The sequence below is a fragment of the Cherax quadricarinatus genome, chromosome 15 (assembly GCF_038502225.1).
Source record: "Cherax quadricarinatus isolate ZL_2023a chromosome 15, ASM3850222v1, whole genome shotgun sequence".
NCBI lineage: Eukaryota > Metazoa > Arthropoda > Malacostraca > Decapoda > Parastacidae > Cherax > Cherax quadricarinatus.
In genome coordinates, this window is record NC_091306.1 from 35052637 (window position 1) to 35078826 (window position 26190).

Here is a 26190-nt window from a genome sequence, read left to right on the forward strand (position 1 = left end):
AAACCTCTTTCTGCATAAAGTTCACTTAACCCTTTCAGGGTCCAGAGGCCAAATTTCAAAGTGCACACCAGGGTCCAAGAATTTAAAAAAAAAAAAAAAAATTTTCTTATGAAATGATAGAGAATCTTTTTCTGAAGGTAATAAAACAAAAAGCACGAAATTTGATGGAAAATTGACGAAATTATGCTCTCACAAATTTTGATGTGTCAGCGATATTTACGAATTGGCGATTTTACTGACATTGACTCCCATTTTAGGTCAGTTACATTATTCCAGTCGACCAAATTCTTAGCTATTTCTCTAGCATTACTTTTATTCTATCAATTGAGCACAAGAAATCGCCAAGTCAACCGTTTCAACTACAAAATAAAGTGACCGGAAATTGGTAATTTGGCCAATTTAACACAAAGTTCAAAATATTCCAATTTCAAAATAGGGTCCAGAATAAACAATGTAGGTATTTCTGGCACTAAGCTAACATTTCCTCTGTTCATTAGTTATGTTTTGAGGCTTTACAAATGAATTTTATTTTGAATTTTTATTCAAACCAAAAAATAGAAGATTTACTGTTCTGCAATATTGTAATAATTGTATAAATATCATCACCACATTTGTGAATGTATATTAGACCCACCAGCTGGCATGTATTAGACGTGTGAGGTCGCTTGTTTACTCTTGAACATCGACAAAAATTTAACATTTCCACTACTTTGAGCTCAGTTTCAAGCCATTTCCAGTGCTAAAACCAATCAAAATCATTTCTATTTCTGTAATATATCTTCCATTCTATCAAATGAGACCAAGAAATCGCAAACACAACTATAAAAAAAAACATACGAAAAAACACTGCAAAGTCACTGTTTTAATTGAAAATCACAGTCTCAGTTTTTTCTCTCATTATACACTGTGTGCTGCAGGATTTGTTTTATGTGGTGCACACATACCACATAGATGTATTCTCTCATATCTAGGCCCAAATTTACCACTCAGAGCTTATCAGAGTGAGCTGAGCTCATGGCATAGATCTACGGTTTGGACCCTGAACGTAAAGCCGTAGATCTACGGCACGGACCCTGAAAGAGTTAAAGGACCCCATTATCATTTACCCCTGGCACCTCAAACTTGCTTATAAATAGGTAATTACATCACTAATTATCACCAGTAATATTGAAAAAGTACATTGTATCAAATATTGCTCTACTTTTGTAACTATAAAAAGATAATTATATGAGTGCATCCGTGCAGCCCAGGTTCTGACCTTAGGTATCCCTAGTATTATACAGTATTTCATTTGACCTTTATAGTAGTAATTGAAATTTCCTTCACAGGATTGAACCACCTGCTGCTATTCCATCCCAGGAACCTCGTAAAAATAAGAAACCCGAAGCAGCCGAAGTGATAGATGAAGAAGAGGAGGAGCAAAAGATGCGAGAAGAGGCCGGACTCACTCGTTCTGGCCGATTGTTTGGTGGCTTTATTAATGATATTAAACGAAAAGCACCATGGTTCCTCAGCGATTTTAAGGATGGCTTCTCCATACAGTCCATTGCCTCCATCATTTTCATTTATTTTGCTTGTCTCACTCCTATTATCACCTTTGGAGGTCTACTTGGAGAGGCTACAGAAAATCGCATTGCTGCTTTGGAATCTCTTGTTGCTGGCTTACTGTGTGGGGTGGTATATGGCATGTTCTCTGGCCAACCCCTCACCGTTTTGGGTTCAACGGGTCCTGTTCTGGTGTTTGAAACTATTTTGTTTGACTTCTGCAAGTAAGTAATATTTATATCTTTATGTATTTAATTTTTCAACTGTTATGTCATTCTTTTTAAACTGAGTTTCATTCAGTATGCATTTTAGGTTCTCTGTAGTTTTTGCTAAACTAACAGCAAATGCAAAATAATTATTTTTTTGAAAACACTATGGCAATGTTGGAACATTCACAGCATAACAGACTTCACACTAAATGTGGATTACATAAGTGTGCAGTAAACCCTCAATTTAAGGGACTGTGAAAATATGGGACAAAATCCACTGAGTCAGTTGATTTGGAAACATCAGACAAATTCAGTTTGTTACAGAATTGTTATTGTTATAATCACAACAAAGCAATCTTATCTCTATCCATAACATCCATTCGTTAAATTGTTTGACACCTAGTTAATGCTGTACATAGTGTCAAGTGTTCTAGTATACATGTATATGAAGTGTGATTGGTGTCCTTAACAAAGAATACAGTAATAAGAGACTGGAGAAATGTTCAGTGTATGTAACTGGGCTTGGAATAGGCCATCTATTACAGTATCACAATTTTGGTTGATTAAGGCTTCTAGGGGAATTAAAATGAATCAGCCTGTAGTATAATTAATAAGCTAGCCCATCACCAAAACTGCAATATGTAATGCAGTCCGGGAGTATAAAAACACATTCAATACCTTTTTAATCTTTACTAGTAAAATTAATAGCATAAAAGAGTATTTTCTTTTTGTAAAGATACATTATAAAATAAAGTGGAGTTAAAAGATAAAGAATCACACATAAAGTGGGAGTTGTCACAGCTGCTCTTTGCTGATAACACTGTGCTCTTGGGAGATTCTGAAGAGAAGTTGCAGAGGTTGGTGGATGAATTTGGTAGGATATGCAAAAGAAGAAAATTAAAAGTGAATACAGGAAAGAGTAAGGTTATGAGGATAACAAGAAGATTAGGTGATGAAAGATTGGATATCAGATTGGAGGGAGAGAGTATGGAGGAGGTGAATGTTTTTTTATTTTTTTTTTTTATTATCACACCGGCCGATTCCCACCAAGGCAGGGTGGCCCGAAAAAGAAAAACTTTCACCATCATTCACTCCATCACTGTCTTGCCAGAAGGGTGCTTTACACTACAGTTTTTAAACTGCAACATTAACACCCCTCCTTCAGAGTGCAGGCACTGTACTTCCCATCTCCAGGACTCAAGTCCGGCCTGCCGGTTTCCCTGAATCCCTTCATAAATGTTACTTTGCTCACACTCCAACAGCACGTCAAGTATTAAAAACCATTTGTCTCCATTCACTCCTATCAAACACGCTCACGCATGCCTGCTGGAAGTCCAAGCCCCTCGCACACAAAACCTCCTTTACCCCCTCCCTCCAACCCTTCCTAGGCCGACCCCTACCCCGCCTTCCTTCCACTACAGACTGATACACTCTTGAAGTCATTCTGTTTCGCTCCATTCTCTCTACATGTCCGAACCACCTCAACAACCCTTCCTCAGCCCTCTGGACAACAGTTTTGGTAATCCCGCACCTCCTCCTAACTTCCAAACTACGAATTCTCTGCATTATATTCACACCACACATTGCCCTCAGACATGACATCTCCACTGCCTCCAGCCTTCTCCTCGCTGCAACATTCATCACCCACGCTTCACACCCATATAAGAGCGTTGGTAAAACTATACTCTCATACATTCCCCTCTTTGCCTCCAAGGACAAAGTTCTTTGTCTCCACAGACTCCTAAGTGCACCACTCACTCTTTTTCCCTCATCAATTCTATGATTCACCTCATCTTTCATAGACCCATCCGCTGACACGTCCACTCCCAAATATCTGAATACGTTCACCTCCTCCATACTCTTTCCCTCCAATCTGATATTCAATCTTTCATCACCTAATCTTTTTGTTATCCTCATAACCTTACTCTTTCCTGTATTCACCTTTAATTTTCTTCTTTTGCACACCCTACCAAATTCATCCACCAATCTCTGCAACTTCTCTTCAGAATCTCCCAAGAGCACAGTGTCATCAGCAAAGAGCAGCTGTGACAACTCCCACTTTGTGTGTGATTCTTTATCTTTTAACTCCACGCCTCTTGCCAAGACCCTCGCATTTACTTCTCTTACAACCCCATCTATAAATATATTAAACAACCACGGTGACATCACACATCCTTGTCTAAGGCCTACTTTTACTGGGAAAAAATTCCCCTCTTTCCTACATACTCTAACTTGAGCCTCACTATCCTCGTAAAAACTCTTCACTGCTTTCAGTAACCTACCTCCTACACCATACACTTGCAACATCTGCCACATTGCCCCCCTATCCACCCTGTCATACGCCTTTTCCAAATCCATAAATGCCACAAAGACCTCTTTAGCCTTATCTAAATACTGTTCACTTATATGTTTCACTGTAAACACCTGGTCCACACACCCCCTACCTTTCCTAAAGCCTCCTTGTTCATCTGCTATCCTATTCTCCGTCTTACTCTTAATTCTTTCAATTATAACTCTACCATACACTTTACCAGGTACACTCAACAGACTTATCCCCCTATAATTTTTGCACTCTCTTTTATCCCCTTTGCCTTTATACAAAGGAACTATGCATGCTCTCTGCCAATCCCTAGGTACCTTACCCTCTTCCATACATTTATTAAATAATTGCACCAACCACTCCAAAACTATATCCCCACCTGCTTTTAACATTTCTATCTTTATCCCATCAATCCCGGCTGCCTTACCCCCTTTCATTTTACCTACTGCCTCACGAACTTCCCCCACACTCACAACTGACTCTTCCTCACTCCTACAAGATGTTATTCCTCCTTGCCCTATACACGAAATCACAGCTTCCCTATCTTCATCAACATTTAACAATTCCTCAAAATATTCCTTCCATCTTCCCAATACCTCTAACTCTCCATTTAATAACTCTCCTCTCCTATTTTTAACTGACAAATCCATTTGTTCTCTAGGCTTTCTTAACTTGTTAATCTCACTCCAAAACTTTTTCTTATTTTCAACAAAATTTGTTGATAACATCTCACCCACTCTCTCATTTGCTCTCTTTTTACATTGCTTCACCACTCTCTTAACTTCTCTCTTTTTCTCCATATACTCTTCCCTCCTTGCATCACTTCTACTTTGTAAAAACTTCTCATATGCTAACTTTTTCTCCCTTACTACTCTCTTTACATCATCATTCCACCAATCGCTCCTCTTCCCTCCTGCACCCACTTTCCTGTAACCACAAACTTCTGCTGAACACTCTAACACTACATTTTTAAACCTACCCCATACCTCTTCGACCCCATTGCCTATGCTCTCATTAGCCCATCTATCCTCCAATAGCTGTTTATATCTTACCCTAACTGCTTCCTCTTTTAGTTTATAAACCTTTACCTCTCTCTTCCCTGATGCTTCTATTCTCCTTGTATCCCATCTACCTTTTACTCTCAGTGTAGCTACAACTAGAAAGTGATCTGATATATCTGTGGCCCCTCTGTGAATGTATTTCAGATATTTGGGAGTGGACGTGTCAGCGGATGGGTCTGTGAAAGATGAGGTGAATCATAGAATTGATGAGGGGAAAAGGGTGAGCGGTGCACTTAGGAGTCTGTGGAGACAAAGAACTTTGTCCTTGGAGGCAAAGAGGGGAATGTATGAGAGTATAGTTTTACCAACGCTCTTATATGGGTGTGAAGCATGGGTGATGAATGTTGCAGCGAGGAGAAGGCTGGAGGCAGTGGAGATGTCATGTCTGAGGGCAATGTGTGGTGTGAATATAATGCAGAGAATTCGTAGTTTGGAAGTTAGGAGGAGGTGCGGGATTACCAAAACTGTTGTCCAGAGGGCTGAGGAAGGGTTGTTGAGGTGGTTCGGACATGTAGAGAGAATGGAGTGAAATACAATGACTTCAAGAGTGTATCAGTTTGTAGTGAAAGGAAGGCGGGGTAGGGGTCGGCCTAGGAAAGATTGGAGGGAGGGGGTAAAGGAGGTTTTGTGTGCGAGGGGCTTGGCCTTCCAGCAGGCATGCGTGAGCGTGTTTGATAGGAGTGAATGGAGACAAATGGTTTTTAATACTTGATGTGCAGTTGGAGTGTGAGCAAAGTAACATTTATGAAGGGATTCAGGGAAACTGGCAGGTCGGACTTGAGTCCTGGAGATGGGAAGTACACTTCACTCTGAAGGAGGGGTGTTAATGTTGCAGTTTAAAAACTGTAGTGTAAAGCACCCTTCTGGCAAGACAGTGATGGAGTGAATGATGGTGAAAGGTTTTCTTTTATTGGGCCACCCTGCCTTGGTGGGAATCGGCCAGTGTGTTAATAAAAAAAACATTATAAAATAAGAGTATATTCTTTGGTATGATTATCACATTACAATAACAAGTAGTCATGACCCTACTTACACCTGTGTTACTTGACACTACCTTTCCCTAAGTGTCATGACACACCTACTACTCTGTGTCACAAGACACCCCTGTCTCTGTTACATTGCTCCTTCTCTCCATGTCACTTAGACACCCTTGTCTCTGTGCCATACATGACACGCCTTCTCTCCATGTCACACAACACCCTGTTCTCTGCACCGTAACACACCTTCTCTGTCACAAGACACCTTTTCTCTGTGCCATGATACTCCTTCTCTGTGTCACAAGACACTACTTTTCATACAGGGTTACATGACACCCTGCTAATGACGACTTGTGTTACACCTGTCACCTGTGTTATTACTGACACAAACTCACACACGACACTGTTGACACTACCTTCACTGTGTCTTCACACGACACTACCTTCGCTGTGTCTTCACACGACACTACCTTTACTGTGTCTTCACACAACACTACTTTCACTGAGTCTTCACACAACACTACCTTCACTGTGTCTTCACACAACACTACCTTCACTGTGTCTTCACACGACACTACCTTCACTGTCTTCACACAACACTACCTTCACTGTGTCTTCACACAACACTACCTTCACTGTGTCTTCACACAACACTACCTTCACTGAGAGTCTCACAACGTCGTGGGATAGCCAACAGGAAGCCAAGTCCAGTTGGGGGGTATCAGCCAGCAGGAAACTAGTCCAGCTGTTGTAGCCAGCAAAAAGTCCAGCTGGCATCAGGTGAGCAGTGGTGAACATGTTCAGTGATGAATACACTCTTTCTGACACTGAGGCTGGCTGAGCAGCCCCCTACATTGGGTGTGCTGGCTTGTAACAACCATAGCAGCACCCAAGTGGTCAGTCAACCACCTCCTTTTATTTGTTTCTTTCTGGGTCTGCAACACCATCAGCAGAGGAATATGTTGGTTACAGACATCAGAAGAGGAATATGTTGGTTACAGACATCAGAAGAGGAATATGTTGGTTACAGACATCAGAAGAGGAATATGTTGGTGACAGACATCAGAAGAGGAATATGTTGGTTACAAATATCAGAAGAGGAATATGTTGGTTACAAACATCAGAAGAGGAATATGTTGGTTACAAACATCAGAAGAGGAATATGTTGGTTACAAGCTTCAGTAGAGGAATATGTTGGTTACAAACATCAGAAGAGGAATATGTTGGTTACAAACATCAGAAGAGGATCATGTTGGTTACAAACATCAGAAGAGGAATATGTTGGTTACAAACATCAGAAGAGGATCATGTTGGTTACAAACATCAGAAGAGGATCATGTTGGTTACAAACATCAGAAGAGGAATATGTTGGTTACAAACATCAGAAGAGGAATATGTTGGTTATATACATCAGAAGAGGAATATGTTAGTTATATACATCAGAAGAGGAATATGTTGGTTACAGACATCAGAAGAGGAATATGTTGGTTACAAATATCAGAAGAGGAATATGTTGGTTACAAACATCAGAAGATGAATATGTTGGTTACAAACATCAGAAGAGGAATGTGTTGGTTACAAACATCAGAAGAAGAATATGTTAGTTACAAACATCAGAAGAGAAATATGTTGGTTACATACATCAGAAGAGGAATATGTTGGTTACAAATATCAGAAGAGGAATATGTTGATTATATATATCAGAAGAGGAATATGTTGGTTATATACATCAGAAGAGGAATATGTTGGTTATATACATCAGAAGAGGAATATGTTGGTTATATACATCAGAAGAGGAATATGTTGGTTATATACATCAGAAGAGGAATATGTTGGTTATATACATCAGAAGAGGAATATGTTGGTTATATACATCAGAAGAGGAATATGTTGATTATATATATCAGAAGAGGAATATGTTGGTTACAGACATCAGAAGAGGAATTTGTTGGTTACAAATATCAGAAAGGGAATATGTTGGTTACAAACATCAGAAGAGGAATATGCTGGTTACAAAATATCAGTAGAGGAATATGTTGGTTACAAACATCAGAAGACGAATATGTTGATTATATACATCAGAAGAGGAATATGTTGGTTTCAGACATCAGAAGAGGAATATGTTGGTTACAAATATCAGAAGAGGAATATGTTGGTTACAAACATCATAAGAGGAATATGTTGGTTACAAACATCAGAAGAGGAATATGTTGGTTACAAACATCAGTAGAGGAATATGTTGGTTACAAACATCAGAAGAGGAATATGTTGGTTACAAACATCAGTAGGGGAATATGTTGGTTACAAACATCAGAAGAGGAATATGTTGGTTTCAGACATCATAAGAGGAATATGTTGGTTACAAATATCAGAAGAGGAATATGTTGGTTACAAACATCATAAGAGGAATATGTTGGTTACAAACATCAGAAGAGGAATATGTTGGTTACAAACATCAGTAGAGGAATATGTTGGTTACAAACATCAGAAGAGGAATATGTTGATTATATACATCAGAAGAGGAATATGTTGGCTACAAACATTAGATGACTAATGTTTGCATTATAGTATATAAAGAGGCATGTGAGTGTTTATATTGGCATTAGCACATGAGGTTTATGAATAATGTCACCTTGCCTTAATAAAAATATGTTGCAACTCTTTAGGCCTCAGTCAGTACATTTCCTCTAATCAAACTTAAAATACATTAAAGGGATTTATATACAAGTCAGATTCTACCTGCAGAAAATAATATACACTATTATATTTCCATATTTTTTAAGGTTTTGGATATACTCGAAACCAAATTTTGTGAAAGTTACACATATAGTGTAAATTAGACCCTTGTGCAACACTTGGGTATCTTTACTGTGGAAAGTTTTCAGCAACCAGTGGCTTCTTCAGTCAGTTCTCTTAACCACTTATCTACTTTCATATAGTGTAAACTCTCTGTAATATTTTGCTCACTACCACGTTTTGTGTGTACATATTTTATTCATTATTTTTAGAACTATGTCATGGAGCTACCTCTCATTCCGCTTATGGATTGGTTTGTGGGCTGGCTTCATCTTGATCATACTAGTGGCTGTGGATGCCTCTGCTCTCGTCTGCTTCATCACTCGCTTCACTGAAGAAAATTTTGCTACCTTAATTGCATTTATCTTTATTTATAAGGTAAGATTGCATTTGTATTGACTGCTTTTTAAACCAATACTGCTGAACTTAAGTCTTGGCTTCTTTATTATTTTGATGTTTTTGTTTCTTATGTTCTGTATCACTATCTGGATGATACTTGAGAATGACTAAACACTGAATGATAACTTAAGAATGACTTTAGACCTTTCAGGGTTGCAACCCCTGTTCTCAAACTTGCTCTCAGGGTTGGAAAATTAAAAAAAAAAATATTTTGTCATATGAAATGGTAATAAAACAAAAAGTACAAAATTTGATGGAAAACTGATGAAATTACACTTTTGCGAATTTTGCTGTGCTGTGTCAGCGATATTTACACATCGGCGATTTCGTCCACTTTGAGTCCAGTTTTAGGCCAATTCCATTAATTCAGTTTACCAAATTCTTAGCTATTTTGCTAGTATGGCTTCCATTCTCTCAAATGAATAGAAGAAACTGCCCATTCAACTGTTTAAACTACCCAGTAGAGTGATCAGAAATTGTTAACTTGGCCAATTTCACACAAAATTAACTCTTTGACTGTCGCAATCCCCTTTCTGAAACTGTCATTCTATGTCGCAAAATTTTTGGAAAAAAAAAATTATTTTTTCTTATGAAATGATAGAGAATCTTTTCCCGGTGGTAATGACACCAAAAGTACGAAATTTGGTTGAAAGCTCATGGAATTACGCTCCCGCGAAGTTAGCGGTCTCAGTGACATGTACGTATCAGCGATTTCACCGACTTTGAGCCCTGTTTTTGGCCAATTCTGTTGTTCCAGTTGACCAAACTCATAGCTATTTCTTTAGAACTCCATTTTTTCTATCAATTGAATACAAGAAACTTACCATTTACCGATTGGAACTACCCAATAAAGTGGTCGGAAATTGTCGATTTGGCCTATTTCACACAAATTAAAAAGATGCCAGTTTCAAAATATTGTCCAGAATAAACAGTGTAGACATCCTTGGCACTAAAATAACATATCCTCTGTTGATTAGTCAAGTCTCTAGGCCCCTCTTATATTACTGTTGCTTTCTATTTTGATTTTTTATTCATACAAAAAATACAAAATTTACTGTTATGCAGACCACTGCATTATTGTAAAAATGGTATAAATAATATCAGTGCACTAGTAAAAGAATATTAGACTCCCCAGTTGACGTGTATTGGATGTGTGATGTGATTTGCTTACTCTTGAACATTGGTAAAAATTGAACATTTCTGCTACTTTGAGCTCAATTTCAAGGTTGTTTTCATCATGAAACTAATCAAAATCATCTCTATTTCTGCAATATGTTTACCATTTTATCACGTGAGACCATGAAAACAAGAATACAACGATAAATACTATACGAAAATACACCTCAAAGTCGGTGTTTCAATCCAAAAAAATGGTCAGAGTTTTTTTTTTCTCATTGTGCACTGTGCTGCAGGATTTTTTTTATGTGGTGCACACTGACCACACAGACCCATTCTCTCACATGTGGGCCTACCAACTTTCTCCTGCTTGATTTGAAGCCGCTAGAATTATTGAGTATATATATGTCAAACACACTGCCTTGTAAGATGTATATATATGACCAAAGCAGTCAAAGGGTTAATGCTTTGAAAAAAAAAATACGTACAGGAAATAATGAAAGCCAGGACAGTGACTTGCCTATTCCACACTGGCTCGTAAGACGTATATATATGACCAAAACAGTCAAAGGGTTAAAGAAAGGCCAATTTCAAAATAGGGTTCAGAATAAACAATGCAGACATTACTGGCACTAAAATAACATTTCCTTTGTTCATTAGTCACATCTCCAGGCCTCCCCTATATTACACTTACTTTCCATTTTGAATTTTTATTCACATAAAAAAATAGAATATTTACTGTTATGCAGACTACTGCATTATTGTAATAATTTTATAAATAATGTCAGTGCATTTGTAAATGTGTATTAGAGTGGCCAGATGGACATGAACTCTGGAATATCGTGCAAAATCGAACATTTATGCTACTTTGAGCTCCATTTCAAGCTACTTTCAGTCCTGAAACCAATCAAAATAATCTCTATTTCTGTAATATGTCTTTCGTTCAATCAAATGAGACCAAGAAAACCAAGAGTATAACAATAAAAACTACATGAAAATACACTACAAAGTTGTTGTTTTAAATAAAAAACACGGTTGCAGTTTTTTCCAGTATGCACTGTTTGATGCAGGACTTTTTTTTTATATGGTTCACATTACTGCATTTACCCATTCTCTCATATCTAGGCCCAAATTTACCACTCACAGCTTATTTGAATGAGCTGACCCGACACTGACTTCAAAACCGCAGAACAACTGGGTCGTCCTCAAATGTGTTAAATACTGGCTGATACTTGAGAATGATTAAACACTGGATGATAACTTAAGAATGACTTTTATCACCGACTTGAAACTTACAACACTTGTCACAAGTGTTCTCACTGTACTCTTCATTAATAATACATATTTAGTTCTTCTTGTAATCTGCATTAGATTTAGTTAAATATAAAGAAGTTAAGCTGTACTGTGCAATATTATAAATAACATATAGACATTTGCAGAGTTCATGCATGGATCTTATGGCTTCTTTATGTTTGTGTGTAGCTAACCATTATGTTTGTGTGTAGCTAACCATTATATTTGTGTGTAGCTATCCATTATGTTTGTGTGTAGCTAACCATTATATTTGTGTGTAGCTATCCATTATGTTTGTGTGTAACTAACCATTATGTTTTTGTATAGCTAACCATTCTTCACTACAGTAAATACGTTACTTCATTCATGTTTGACTTTTTGCTTTTGTATTTGAATTTTACTAATACAAAAATTTAATAATTTTTTTTTTCTGTGGGGTAAGCAAAGGTATACTTGAGAAAACTGGGTAGGGGGTTGCTGAGGTGGTCTAGGCATGTAGAGAGAATGGAAAGGCAGAGGTTGACAAAGAGGATGTATGAATCTAGGTTGGAAGGTAGAAAGGTAGGGGTCATGCCAAGAATGCTTGGAAGGAGGGGGTAAAAGAGGCTTTGAGTTTTAGGGGCTTGAGGATCCAGCAGACTTGTGTGAGTGTGTTAAATGGGAGTGAATGGACATCAGTGTTTTTTTTTTATTGGGCCTATTGTTGGAGAGTGAGCAGGGTAAATTTTTATGAAGGGATTCAGGGAAACTAGTTAGCCAGACTTGAGTCCTGGAGGTGGGAAAGGTAGTGCTTGCACTCTAAATGGAGGGGGGGGGGGAGGATGTTGCAGTTAGAGGGTATTCTGATTATGATTTCAGAACACTTCTGGAAAGATGGTGATTGAATGAATGATGGTGAATGTGTTTTCTGCTTTGGGTCACCCTACCTTGGCGGACGACAGCCATTAACTTAAAAAATATAATTGAACTAAGTATTGAAAATGTTTTGTAATAAGTAATACATGTTTTAAAAAAAGGGAACAAAGGGTTAGTAATCCCTTCTGTATCCCTGCCTAGGTGGGATATGGCCGGTTTGTTGAAAGATTTTAAGAAAAAGAGGATAGGAGAGTTTTTTACAAAGTAAAGGTAATGTATGGTGAGTGGAGTATATGGAGAGTAAATGAGAAGCTATAAAAGAGAAAGTGCAAAAGGAAACCCAGTGAGGGTAGGTGAGTTTTATCAACAAATTTTGCTGAGAATAAGAGAAAACATTTTGGAGTGAGATTAACCCCATAACTGTCCAAACATAGATCTATATTGCTACTGCTAGCACTCCAAACATAGATCTATATTGCTACTGCTAGCACTCCAAACATAGATCTATATTGCTACTGCTAGCACTCCAAACATAGATCTACATTGTTACTGCTAGCACTCCAAACATAGATCTATATTGCTACTTCTAGCACTCCAAACATAGATCTATATTGCTACTTCTAGCACTCCAAACATAGATCTACATTGTTACTGCTAGCACTCCAGATATAGATCTACATTGTTACTGCTAGCACTCCAGATATAGATCTACATTGTTACTGCTAGCACTCCAGACATAGATCTACATTGTTACTGCTAGCACTCCAGATATAGATCTACATTGTTACTGCTAGCACTCCAGACATAGATCTACATTGTTACTGCTAGCACTCCAAACATAGATCTACATTGTTACTGCTAGCACTCCAGATATAGATCTACATTGTTACTGCTAGCACTCCAAACATAGATCTACATTGCTACTTCTAGCACTCCAAACATAGATCTACATTGTTACTGCTAGCACTCCAAACATAGATCTACATTGCTACTTCTAGCACTCCAAACATAGATCTACATTGCTACTTCTAGCACTTCAAACATAGATCTACATTGCTACTTCTAGCACTCCAAACATAGATCTACATTGTTACTGCTAGCACTCCAAATGTAGATCAATGTTTTATTTTTCCTGCCTCCAAATTTGTCACAGTTGGCCAAAGATGCCTGGTCACTATAGAATGGGTCTTAACACTCAGTGTGCAAAGTATTAAAAATCTGGGACCACTTAGTACCTTGTGGGAGCACCAGTTCAGTTGAGCACCAGCTAGAGCAAACAGCGTGGCAAATACCAGGGATTGACTGATGTCATGGCTGGCTGGCTGGCTGGCTAACTGGCTGGCTAACTGGCTGGCTAACTGGCTGACTAACTGGCTGACTGGCTGGCTAACTGACTGGCTAACTGGTTGTCTAACTGGCTGGCTGGTTTGCTGGCTAACTAGCTGGCTAATTGGCTGGCTATCTGACTGACTGGCTTGCTAACTGGCTGGCTAACTGGCTGGCAAACTTGCTGGTTAACTGTCTGGCTGGCTGGCTGGCTAGCTGGCTGGCTGGCTGGCTGACTGGCTAACTGGCTGGCTGGCTAATTGGCTGACTGGCTAACTGGCTGGCTGGATGGCTAACTGGCTGGCTAACTGGCAAGCTGGCTAACTGGCTGGCTAACTGGCAAGCTGGCTAACTGGCTCATTGGCTGACTGGTTGGCTGGCTAACTGGCTAGCTGGCTGGCTAACTGGCTGGCTAACTGACTGGCTAACTGGCTGGCTAACTGGCTGGCGGGCTAACTCGCTGGCTGGCTAACTGGCTGGCTGGCTGGCTGGCATAAGGCATGGAGTGATTTCTTGCATGGGACAGGGAGGTTTAACATCTAAATAAGTGTTAAGATCAAGCATTAAGCAACAGATCTCTGTAACAACCATTTAGTATTATTTAGTTCACTGCCTAGTCAAAGTTTACCCCAAATGCTGGGTTTAATTTGGTCTTTTTATTTGGGTATCATATTTTTAAAATAATAATTCTGATTCTGATACACTTTTTCTACATAGGCTGTTGAGAAAGTCTTGAAGATTGGTGAAAAGTATCCAATGGAAACATCAGTTGATGCTTACAAATTCTGTGAGTGTGTACCACTTAATGAAACAGAAGATGTAATGAATTCTACTGACTGGAGTAATATCAGTAAGGAAGAATGTATGAGGGTAAGTTTGTTTTATATGTTTCTCTTCTGAATAAATACTTATTGAAATAATATTTGGTGTACTTTGGGTTATTTTATAATTTTCAAAATTTTTAACTCTGCTCTTTATCCTTTGCTTTTTAGAGTCTTTATTTTCAAATAGTTTACAGTAGTTAACCTCAATATTGGCATGTGATATGGGGACATTATTGTATGATGGAAGGATATTTTGATTCAATTTGTACCATACTTCAATGCAGATATAGATATACAGCACTGTATTTATATATTTGTAACTTTTGGATATTAGAGACTCAGGCAGAACACTAAATAAAGGTTTTGGAGAATATATTAATGTGTAAAATATGTTGTAAATATATATTTTTCATCTTACAGGTGTATAATGGTACAATGGTAGGGAATGGACATGAATGTGAACATTATTACCCTGATGTGTTCCTGCTTAGCCTCATTCTGTTCTTCGGTACTTTTCTCATATCTGTCTACCTAAAGGATTTCAAATTTGCTACTTTCTTCCCTACTAAGGTGAGATATGTTTATAAATCATTATTATTATTATTACTATAATCAAATTAAGCACTAAACCCATAAGGTCACACAGCACTGCAGGGAGGGATGTGCAAAAGTAGAAATATATGAAGGCGAAGAATGAGTGAGAGGTAAGGTGTGTAAAGTTAAAGGGTTAGTAGGGGTAGGAGATGGAAATATAAACACTTAAGCAGTATAATGTGATCCTTTATTGACAACAATTCGCCCACACAGTGGGCTTTATCAAGTCACAAACAGATCTACCTGGGTGAAACATACATGGCTATATATAGGATGGGAATGCTGAGTCAGGTGGAGAAAGGTGCACGTGACAATCTTCGGAGTAGAGTGAAGAAGTCTAAAAACTTAGGTAGCTTTTAAAAGAAATTGGATAAGTACATGAGTGGATCTTCTGCAGTGTTCCTCAATTCTTATGTTCTTATGTGGGACAGCGATGAAGAAGTTTCTTGGCAAGGGGTTCAGCTATGTTATAGAAACTGTTGTTCTGGTTGAAGTTGTTGGATGTACAGATAAGTGATGATTCCAGGATTCTTCGGTATTGAGTGTTGCCTTCTCTGGCGATAAGTCTTGTGTTTCTGTAGTTGATTAAATGGTTGTATGAATTTCAGTGTTGAACACAGGCATTCCTTGGATCATCAGTTCTGTCTGTATACTGGTGTTCTGAAATACTTGTTTGGAGGTCTCTGGATGTTTTGCTGATGTATAATTTGCTGCATTCATTACAAGGGATTGTGTATACCTCTGCAGAGGATTGAAGCTTGTCTTGTCTATCACTGGTAATGTCCTTGATGGTGGTGGATGTGGAAGTAGATACTTGGAATGAGGTTTTGGAGAAGATGTTGGAAACATGTTTGGTAAAGATGTTGTGTTAAAGATGTTTAATGCTCGTCGTCTGCAGTCTCTAATAAAGTGACAAGAATAGTGAAGTTTAGAAAATGGTTGTTCAATAAGAGAGAGTATTCTTCTTCAAGGAACTCACTGCTGCAGATTCTAAGTGCCTGTAGGAAAAAGCCTATACAGGTGTGCCTCAACATTCGCGAGGGTTAGGGGATCAAGAGCCTCGCGAATGTTGAAAAACCGTGAATGTTTGGTGCCCCAATATATTGTAGGGAAATATAATACAATACTGCTTAACTTGTTGAACCATGAACAATCATAAAATACATGAAAACATCGTAAATTGTACTAAATATATACATGTTATGCTTTAATAACATGTATGTTATCACTCTTTGATATTCCTCGTGTCCATCTCACGCTATGCAAAAACTCAATGCACATAAAAGGCCCTAAAATCTGGAATTCATTACCTGTAAATATAAAAGAAACACTACCTGTTTATAAATTCAAGTCTCTTCTCAAAGATCACTTACTCACCCAAAACCAAATGAATACTGAATAACTGAACCTTATAAATTGTATATCTTAAATGTTTCTCACAATTATATCACATAAATGTTAAACCTAAAACCCAATCTAACTTTATTATTTTTTAAATTCACTACCTAACAGAATACTCCATTCTACTGAATTTACAACAATGCATGCAACCATATGACCTGTCTTTGTAATACTCACTTGTGCTTTATAGTAATCAGTTTACATTAATGTTTTTCACTGATTTCATCATTGCTTAGTTAATCTTAAGTTAATTTTAAGCCAGCCCGTAATGCTATGCATAGTATAAGTGGCTTTGGCATGCTGCTCTTATCTGTATTTTTTTTGTACCTCTGTAAGTGTGCTCAAATTATAAATAAATAAATAAATAAATAAATAAATAAATACCACAGACTCCAACACTGCCTCCACCAATGCCTCCACCACTTCCTCAACCACTGCGAGTCCCTACTACCCTTCCTCTGAGCCCCGCAACTGGCAGCCAGCCCTCCCACCACTCAGTGTTGTGAGTGTTTTGTTTGTTCATTATTTGCTATTAAACTACAGTATAAATAATGTAAACACATTCATGACTGCATATTGGAATGGCTATTTGGACAGGTATTGGACGGTGACATCATGTGTTTACTCTTGAACACAGCAAAGAATCAAACATTTCTGCTACTGCTAATAATAACAATAGTAATAATAATAATAATAATAATAATAATAATAATAATAATAATAATAATAATACGATATAATTGAAGAAGGAAATTGTACAAAAATACGAGGGAGTGGTTGACACATCGTCAGTGTGGCTTTGTTTATGCTGGAGTGAACATTAGTCTCCGTGCTCTTCCAAACATTTCACAATAATTCATTGTTTCGTGCTTATAGATTGAGTGCAACTGGAGTGGTTGAGGCAGTGGTAGAGGCAGTGGTAGAGGCAGTGATAGAGGCAGTGATAGAGGCAGTGATAGAGGCAGTGGTAGAGGCAGTGATAGAGGCAGTGGTAGAGGCAGTGATAGAGGCAGTGGTAGAGGCAGTGGTAGAGGCAGTGGTAGAGGCAGTGATAGAGGCAGTGGTAGAGGCAGTGATAGAGGCAGTGGTAGAGGCAGTGATAGAGGCAGTGATAGAGGCAGTGGTAGAGACAGTGATAGAGGCAGTGGTAGAGGCAGTGGGTGAGGCAGTGATAGAGGCAGTGGGTGAGGCAGTGATAGAGGCAGTGGTAGAGGCAGTGATAGAGGCAGTGGTAGAGGCAGTGGTAGAGGCAGTGATAGAGGCAGTGATAGAGGCAGTGATAGAGGCAGTGGTAGAGGCAGTGATAGAGGCAGTGGTAGAGGCAGTGGTAGAGGCAGTGGGTGAGGCAGTCATAGAGGCAGTCATAGAGGCAGTGGTAGAGGCAGTGGTAGAGGCAGTGATAGAGGCAGTGATAGAGGCAGTGGTAGAGGCAGTGATAGAGGCAGTGGTAGAGGCAGTGGTAGAGGCAGTGATAGAGGCAGTGGTAGAGGCAGTGATAGAGGCAGTGATAGAGGCAGTGGTAGAGGCAGTGATAGAGGCAGTGATAGAGGCAGTGATAGAGGCAGTGGTAGAGGCAGTGGTAGAGGCAGTGGGTGAGGCAGTGGTAGAGGCAGTGGTACAGGCAGTGGTAGAGGCAGTGGTAGAGGCAGCGATAGAGGCAGTGGTAGAGGCAGTGGTAGAGGCAGTGATAGAGGCAGTGGTAGAGGCAGTGGTAGAGGCAGTGGTAGAGGCAGTGGTAGAGGCAGTGGTAGAGGCAGTGATAGAGGCAGTGATAGAGGCAGTGATAGAGGCAGTGGTAGAGGCAGTGATAGAGGCAGTGGTAGAGGCAGTGGTAGAGGCAGTGATAGAGGCAGTGATAGAGGCAGTGATAGAGGCAGTGATAGAGGCAGTGGTAGAGGCAGTGGTAGAGGCAGTTGTAGAGGCAGTGGTAGAGGCAGTGGTAGAGGCAGCGATAGAGGCAGCGATAGAGGCAGTGGTAGAGGCAGTTGTAGAGGCAGTGATAGAGGCAGTGGTAGAGGCAGTGGTAGAGGCAGTGGTAGAGGCAGTGATAGAGGCAGTGGTAGAGGCAGTGGTAGAGGCAGTGGTAGAGGCAGTGATAGAGGCAGTGATAGAGGCAGTGGTAGAGGCAGTGGTAGAGGCAGTGATAGAGGCAGTGATAGAGGCAGTGATAGAGGCAGTGGTAGAGGCAGTGATAGAGGCAGTGATAGAAGCAGTGGTAGAGGCAGTGGTAGAGGCAGTGATAGAGGCAGTGATAGAGGCAGTGATAGAGGCAGTGGTAGAGGCAGTGGTAGAGGCAGTGATAGAGGCAGTGGTAGAGGCAGTGGTTGAGGCAGTGGTAGAGGCAGTGGTAGAGGCAATGGTAGAGGCAGTGGTAGAGGCAGTGGTAGAGGAAGTGGTAGAGGCAGTGGTAGAGGCAGTGATAGAGGCAGTGGTAGAGGCAGTGATAGAGGCAGTGGTAGAGGCAGTGATAGAGGCAGTGGAAGAGGCAGTGGTAGAGGCAGTGGTAGAGTCAGTGGTAGAGGCAGTGGTAGAGGCAGTGATAGAGGCAGTGGTAGAGGTAGTGATAGAGGCAGTGGTAGAGGCAGTGATAGAGGCAGTGATAGAGGCAGTGATAGAGGCAGTGGTAGAGGCAGTGGTAGAGGCAGTGGTAGAGGCAGTGGTAGAAGCAGTGGGTGAGGCAGTGGTAGAGGCAGTGGTAGAGGGAGTGATAGAGGCAGTGGTAGAGGCAGTGGTAGAGGCAGTGATAGAGGCAGTGCTAGAGGCAGTGGTAGAGGCAGTGCTAGAGGCAGTTGTAGAGGCAGTGGTAGAGGCAGTGGTAGAGGCAGTGGTAGAGGCATGGTAGAGGCAGTGGTAGAGGCAGTGATAGAGGCAGTGGTAGAGGCAGTGGTAGAGGCAGTGGTAGAGGCAGTGGGTGAGGCAGTGGTAGAGGCAGTGGTAGAGGCAGTGGTAGAGGCAGTGATAGAGGCAGTGGTAGAGGCAGTGGTAGAGGCAGTGGTAGAGGCAGTGATAGAGGCAGTGATAGAGGCAGTGGTAGAGGCAGTGGTAGAGGCAGTGGTAGAGGCAGTGGTAGAGGCAGTGGGTGAGGCAGTGGTAGAGGCAGTGGTAGAGGCAGTGGTAGAGGCAGTGGTAGAGGCAGTGATAGAGGCAGTGGGTGAGGCAGTGGTAGAGGCAGTGGTAGAGGCAGTGATAGAGGCAGTGGGTGAGGCAGTGGTAGAGGCAGTGGTAGAGGCAGTGGTAGAGGCAGTGATATTTACTAACATATATGTTATAAATAATAATAGTACATTATGAATAACATTTATTATTATTATTATTATTATTATTATTATTATTATTATTATTATTATAAATGTTATTAATATTAACATGTACTATTATTATTTATAACATATATGTTAGTAAATACCACTGCCTCTACCACTGCCTCTATCACTGCCTCTACCACTGCCTCTACCACTGCCTCTACCACTGCCTCTACCACTGCCTCACCCACTGCCTCTACCACTGCCTCTACCACTGCCTCTACCACTGCCTCTACCACTGCCTCACCCACTGCCTCTACCACTGCCTCTACCACTGCCTCTACCACTGCCTCTACCACTGCCTCACCCACTGCCTCTACCACTGCCTCTACCACTGCCTCTACCACTGACTCTACCACTGCCTCTACCACTGCCTCTTCCACTGCCTCTATCACTGCCTCTACCACTGCCTCTATCACTGCCTCTACCACTGCCTCTATCACTGCCTCTACCACTGCCTCTACCACTGCCTCTACCACTTCCTCTACCACTGCCTCTACCACTGCCTCTACCACTGCCTCTACCATTGCCTCTACCACTGCCTCTACCACTGCCTCAACCACTGCCTCTACCACTGCCTCTATCACTGCCTCTACCACTGCCTCTACCACTGCCTCTATCACTGCCTCTATCACTGCCTCTATCACTGCCTCTACCACTGCCTCTACCACTGCTTCTATCACTGCCTCTATCACTGCCTCTACCACTGCCTCTATCACTGCCTCTATCACTGCCTCTATCACTGCCTCTATCACTGCCTCTACCACTGCCTCTATCACTGCCTCTATCACTGCCTCTATCACTGCCTCTATCACTGCCTCTACCACTGCCTCTACCACTGCCTCTACCACTGCCTTTATCACTGCCTCTACCACTGCCTCTACCACTGCCTCTATCACTGCCTCTACAACTGCCTCTACCACTGCCTCTATCGCTGCCTCTACCACTGCCTCTACCACTGCCTCTACCACTGCCTCTACAACTGCCTCTACCACTGCCTCTACCACTGCCTCTATCACTGCCTCTATCACTGCCTCTATCACTGCCTCTACCACTGCCTCTACCACTGCCTCTATCACTGCCTCTACCACTGCCTCTACCACTGCCTCTATCGCTGCCTCTACCACTGCCTCTACCAATGCCTCTACCACTGCCTGTACCACTGCCTCTACCACTGCCTCTACCACTGCCTCTACCACTGCCTCTACCACTGCCTCTATCACTGCCTCTACCACTGCCTCTATCACTGCCTCTACCACTGCCTCTACCACTGCCTCTATCACTGCCTCTACCACTGCCTCACCCACTGCCTCTATCACTGCCTCTACCACTGCCTCTATCACTGCATCTCCCACTGCCTCTACCACTGCCTCTATCACTGCCTCTACCACTGCCTCTATCACTGCCTCTACCACTGCCTCTATCACTGCCTCTATCACTGCCTCTATCACTGCCTCTACCACTGCCTCTACCACTGCCTCTATCACTGCCTCTACCATTGCCTCTACCACTGCCTCTACCACTGCCTCTACCACTGCCTCTATCACTGCCTCTATCACTGCCTCTACCACTGCCTCTACCACTGCCTCTATCACTGCCTCTATCACTGCCTCTATCACTGCCTCTGCCACTGCCTCTGCCACTGCCTCTACCACTGCCTCTACCACTGCCTCTATCACTGCCTCTACCACTGCCTCTACCACTGCCTCTATCACTGCCTCTACCACTGCCTCTACCACTGCCTTTACCACTGCCTCTACCACTGCCTCTACCACTGCCTCTACCACTGCCTCTATCACTGCCTCTATCACTACCTCTATCACTGCCTCTATCACTGCCTCTACCACTGCCTCTACCACTGCCTCTATCACTGCCTCTATCACTGCCTCTATTACTGCCTCTACCACTGCCTCTATCACTGCCTCTATCACTGCCTCTACCACTGCGTCTACCACTGCCTCTATCACTGCCTCTATCACTGCCTCTATCACTGCCTCTATCACTGACTCTACCACTACCTCTATCACTGCCTCTATCACTGCCTCTATCACTGCCTCTACCACTGCCTCTACCACTGCCTCTACCACTGCCTCTATCACTGCCTCTACCACTGCCTCAACCACTGCCTCTATCACTGCCTCTACCACTGCCTCTACCACTGCCTCTACCACTGCCTCAACCACTGCCTCTATCACTGCCTCTACCACTGCCTCTTCCACTGCCTCTACCACTGCCTCTACCACTGCCTCTACCACTGTCTCTACCACTGCCTCTACCACTGCCTCTACCACTGCCTCACCCACTGCCTCTACCACTGCCTCTACCATTGCCTCACCCACTGCCTCTACCACTGCCTCTACCACTGCCTCTACCACTGCCTCAACCACTGCTTCTATCACTGCCTCTACCACTGCCTCTACCACTGCCTCTACCACTGCCTCTACCACTGCCTCTACCACTGCCTCACCCACTGCCTCTACCACTGCCTCTACCACTGCCTCTACCACTGCCTCACCCACTGCCTCTACCACTGCCTCTACCACTGCCTCTACCACTGCCTCTATCACTGCCTCTACCACTGCCTCTACCACTGCCTCACCCACTGCCTCTACCACTGCCTCTATCACTGCCTCTACCACTGCCTCTATCACTGCCTCTACCACTGCCTCTACCACTGCCTCACCCACTGCCTCTACCACTGCCTCTATCACTGCCTCTACCACTGCCTCTATCACTGCCTCCATCACTGCCTCTACCACTGCCTCTATCACTGCCTCCATCACTGCCTCTATTACTGCCTCTACCACTGCCTCTATCACTGCCTCTATCACTGCCTCTATCACTGCCTCTACCACTGTTTCTATCACTGCCTCTACCACTGCCTCTACCACTGCCTCTATCACTGCCTCTATCACTGCCTCTACCACTGTTTCTATCACTGCCTCTACCACTGCCTCTATCACTGCCTCTATCACTGCCTCTACCACTGCCTCTATCACTGCCTCTACCACTGCCTGTATCAGTGCCTCTACCACTGCCTCTACCACTGCCTCTATCACTGCCTCTATCACTGCCTCTACCACTGCCTCTTCCACTGCCTCTATCACTGCCTCTACCACTGCCTCTATCACTGCCTCTACCACTGCCTCTACCACTGCTTCACCCACTGCCTCTACCACTGCCTCTATCACTGCCTCTACCACTGCCTCTATCACTGCCTCCATCACTGCCTCTACCACTGCCTCTACCACTGCCTCTATCACTGCCTCTATCACTGCCTCTACCACTGTTTCTATCACTGCCTCTACCACTGCCTCTACCACTGCCTCTATCACTGCCTCTATCACTGCCTCTACCACTGTTTCTATCACTGCCTCTACCACTGCCTCTATCACTGCCTCTATCACTGCCTCTACCACTGCCTCTATCACTGCCTCTACCACTGCCTGTATCAGTGCCTCTACCACTGCCTCTACCACTGCCTCTATCACTGCCTCTATCACTGCCTCTACCACTGCCTCTACCACTGCCTCTATCACTGCCTCTACCACTGCCTCTATCACTGCCTCTATCACTGCCTATACCACTGCCTCTACCACTGCCTCTACCACTGCCTCTACCACTGCCTCTACCACTGCCTCTACCACTGCCTTACCCACTGCCTCTTCCACTGACTCTACCACTGCCTCTACCACTGCCTCTACCACTGCCTCTATCACTGTCTCTACCACTGGCTCTACCACTGCCTCTACCACTGCCTCTACCACTGCCTCTACCACTGCCTCTACCACTGCCTCAACCACTCCAGTCGCACTCAATCTACAAGCACCAAACAATGAATTATTGTGAAATGTTTGGAAGAGCACGGAGACTAATGTTCACTCCAGCATAAACAAAGCCACACTGACGATGTGTCAACCACTCCCTCGTATTTTTGTACAATTTCCTTCTTCAATTATATCGTATTATTATTATTATTATTATTATTATTATTATTATTATTATTATTATTATTATTATTATTGCTATTGTTATTATTAGCAGTAGCAGAAATGTTTGATTCTTTGCTGTGTTCAAGAGTAAACACATGATGTCACCGTCCAATACCTGTCCAAATAGCCATTCCAATATGCAGTCATGAATGTGTTTACATTATTTATTCTGTAGTTTAATAGCAAATAATGAACAAACAAAACACTCACCACACTGAGTGGTGGGAGGGCTGGCTGCCAGTTGCGGGGGTCGGTGGGAGTGTAGTAGGGACTCGCAGGTGGCGGGAAACTTGAATATGATTTGGCGGCTGGGAATTTGGTGGCTGGGAATTTGTCGGTTGGGAATTCGCGAATGTGTGAAGCCCGCGAAAGCTGAAAACGTGAATGTTGAGGGAGACCTGTAATTACACCACGTTTAGTTTTGGTGTCATGGTGAGAGTAGAAGTGCAGAAGATCGTGTTGGTTGGTAGGTTTCTGATAGACTTTAAAACGAAGCTCATGGTCAGCTTTGCAGAGAAGAACATCGAGGAATGGAAGAGTGTTGTCGACTTCTTCTCCTAGTGTGAACTGGATGGAGGGCTCGACCTGGTTGAGCTTGTGTTGGAGAGCTTGAACATTGAAGCGTCTGGGAGTTATGACAAGAATGTCGTCAACATAACGAGGCCAGGTGACAGAAGAGGGAATAATAGTGGAGAAATGCTCGGCTTCCAGATATTCCATGTATAAGTTCGCCAGGATGGCACTAAGTGGCAAACCCATGGGTAGTCCGAAAGTCTGCTGAAAGAGGTGGTTTTTGAAGGAGAAACACGTAAAGCCAACACATAGTTCAAGACAGATGAAATCACTGGCTGGAATAGGAAGATCAAGACGCTTCAACGTTCAAGCTCTCCAACACAAGCTCAACCAGGTTGAGCCCTCCATCCAGTTCACACTAGAAGTAGTAGTCGAGAACACTCTTCCTTTCCTCAATGTTCTTCTCTGCAAAGCTGACCATGAACTTCGTTTTAAAGTCTATCGGAAACCTACCAACCAACACAATCTTCTGCACTTCTACTCTCACCATGACTCCAAAACTAAACGTGGTGTAATCATAGGCTTTTTCCTACGTGTACTTAGAGTCTGCAGCAGTGAGTTCCTTGAAGAAGAATACTCTCTCTTATTGAACAAGTATTTTCTAAACTTCACTATCCTTGTCACTTTATTAGAGACTGCAGACGACGGGCATTAAACATCTTTAACACCCCCAGAGAAGACACTGCCAAAAAGAGATACATAGTCCTCCCCACAAACTCCATTACCAAACACGTTTCCAACATCTTCTCCAAAACCTCATTCCAAGTATCTACTTCCACATCCACCACCATCAAGGACATTACCAGTGATAGACAAGACAAGCTTCAATCCTCTGCAGGGGTATACACAATCCCTTGTAGTGACTGAAGCAAATTATACATCGGTGAAATATCCAGAGACCTCCAAACATGTATTTCAGAACACCAGTATACAGACAGAACTAACAATCCAAGGAATGCCTCTTTTCAACACCGAAATTCACACAACCAATTAATCAACTACAGAAACGCAAGACTTATCGCCAGAGAAGATAACACTCAATACCGAAGAATCCTGGGATCATCACTTATCTGTACATCCAACAACTTCAACCAGAACAACGGCTTCTATAACATAGCTGAACCCCTCGCCAAAAAACTTCTTCATCGCTATCCCACATAAGAACATAAGAATCAAGGAACACTCAGAAGATCCTCTCATGTACTTATCCAATCTCTTTTAAAAGCTACCCAAGTTTTTAGACTTCTTCATTCTACTCCAAAGATTGTCACGTGCACCTTTCTCCACCTGACCCAGCATTCCCATCCTATATATAGTCATGTTCTCCATGGGGAAGTGGAACAGAATTCTTCCTCCGTAAGCCATGCGTGTTGTAAGAGGCGACTAAAATGCCGGGAGCAAGGGGCTAGTAACCTCTTCTCCTGTATATATTACTAAATGTAAAAGGAGAAACTTTCGTTTTTCCTTTTGGGCCACCCCGCCTCGGTGGGATACGGCTGGTGTGTTGAAAGAAAGATATAGTCATGTATGTTTCACCCAGGTAGATCTGTTTGTGACTTGATAAAGCCCACTGCATGGGCAAAATGTTTTCAATAAAGGATCACATT

The 26190-nt window shown here is 42.1% G+C and overlaps 1 protein-coding gene across 13 annotated transcripts in view; it reads left to right on the forward strand.

Moving 5' to 3' along the window:
• Positions 1-26190, forward strand: part of LOC128692052 (Na[+]-driven anion exchanger 1) — a 369866-nt gene that overhangs the window by 193689 nt on the left and 149987 nt on the right. For all 13 annotated transcript variants that reach the window (XM_070085267.1, XM_070085266.1, XM_070085273.1 and 10 more), the window contains 4 exons: positions 1329-1769; positions 9121-9286; positions 14615-14767; positions 15142-15291. In XM_070085267.1, coding sequence (XP_069941368.1) covers positions 1329-1769; positions 9121-9286; positions 14615-14767; positions 15142-15291 — 910 coding nt within the window. The remainder of the gene's footprint in view (positions 1-1328; positions 1770-9120; positions 9287-14614; positions 14768-15141; positions 15292-26190) is intronic.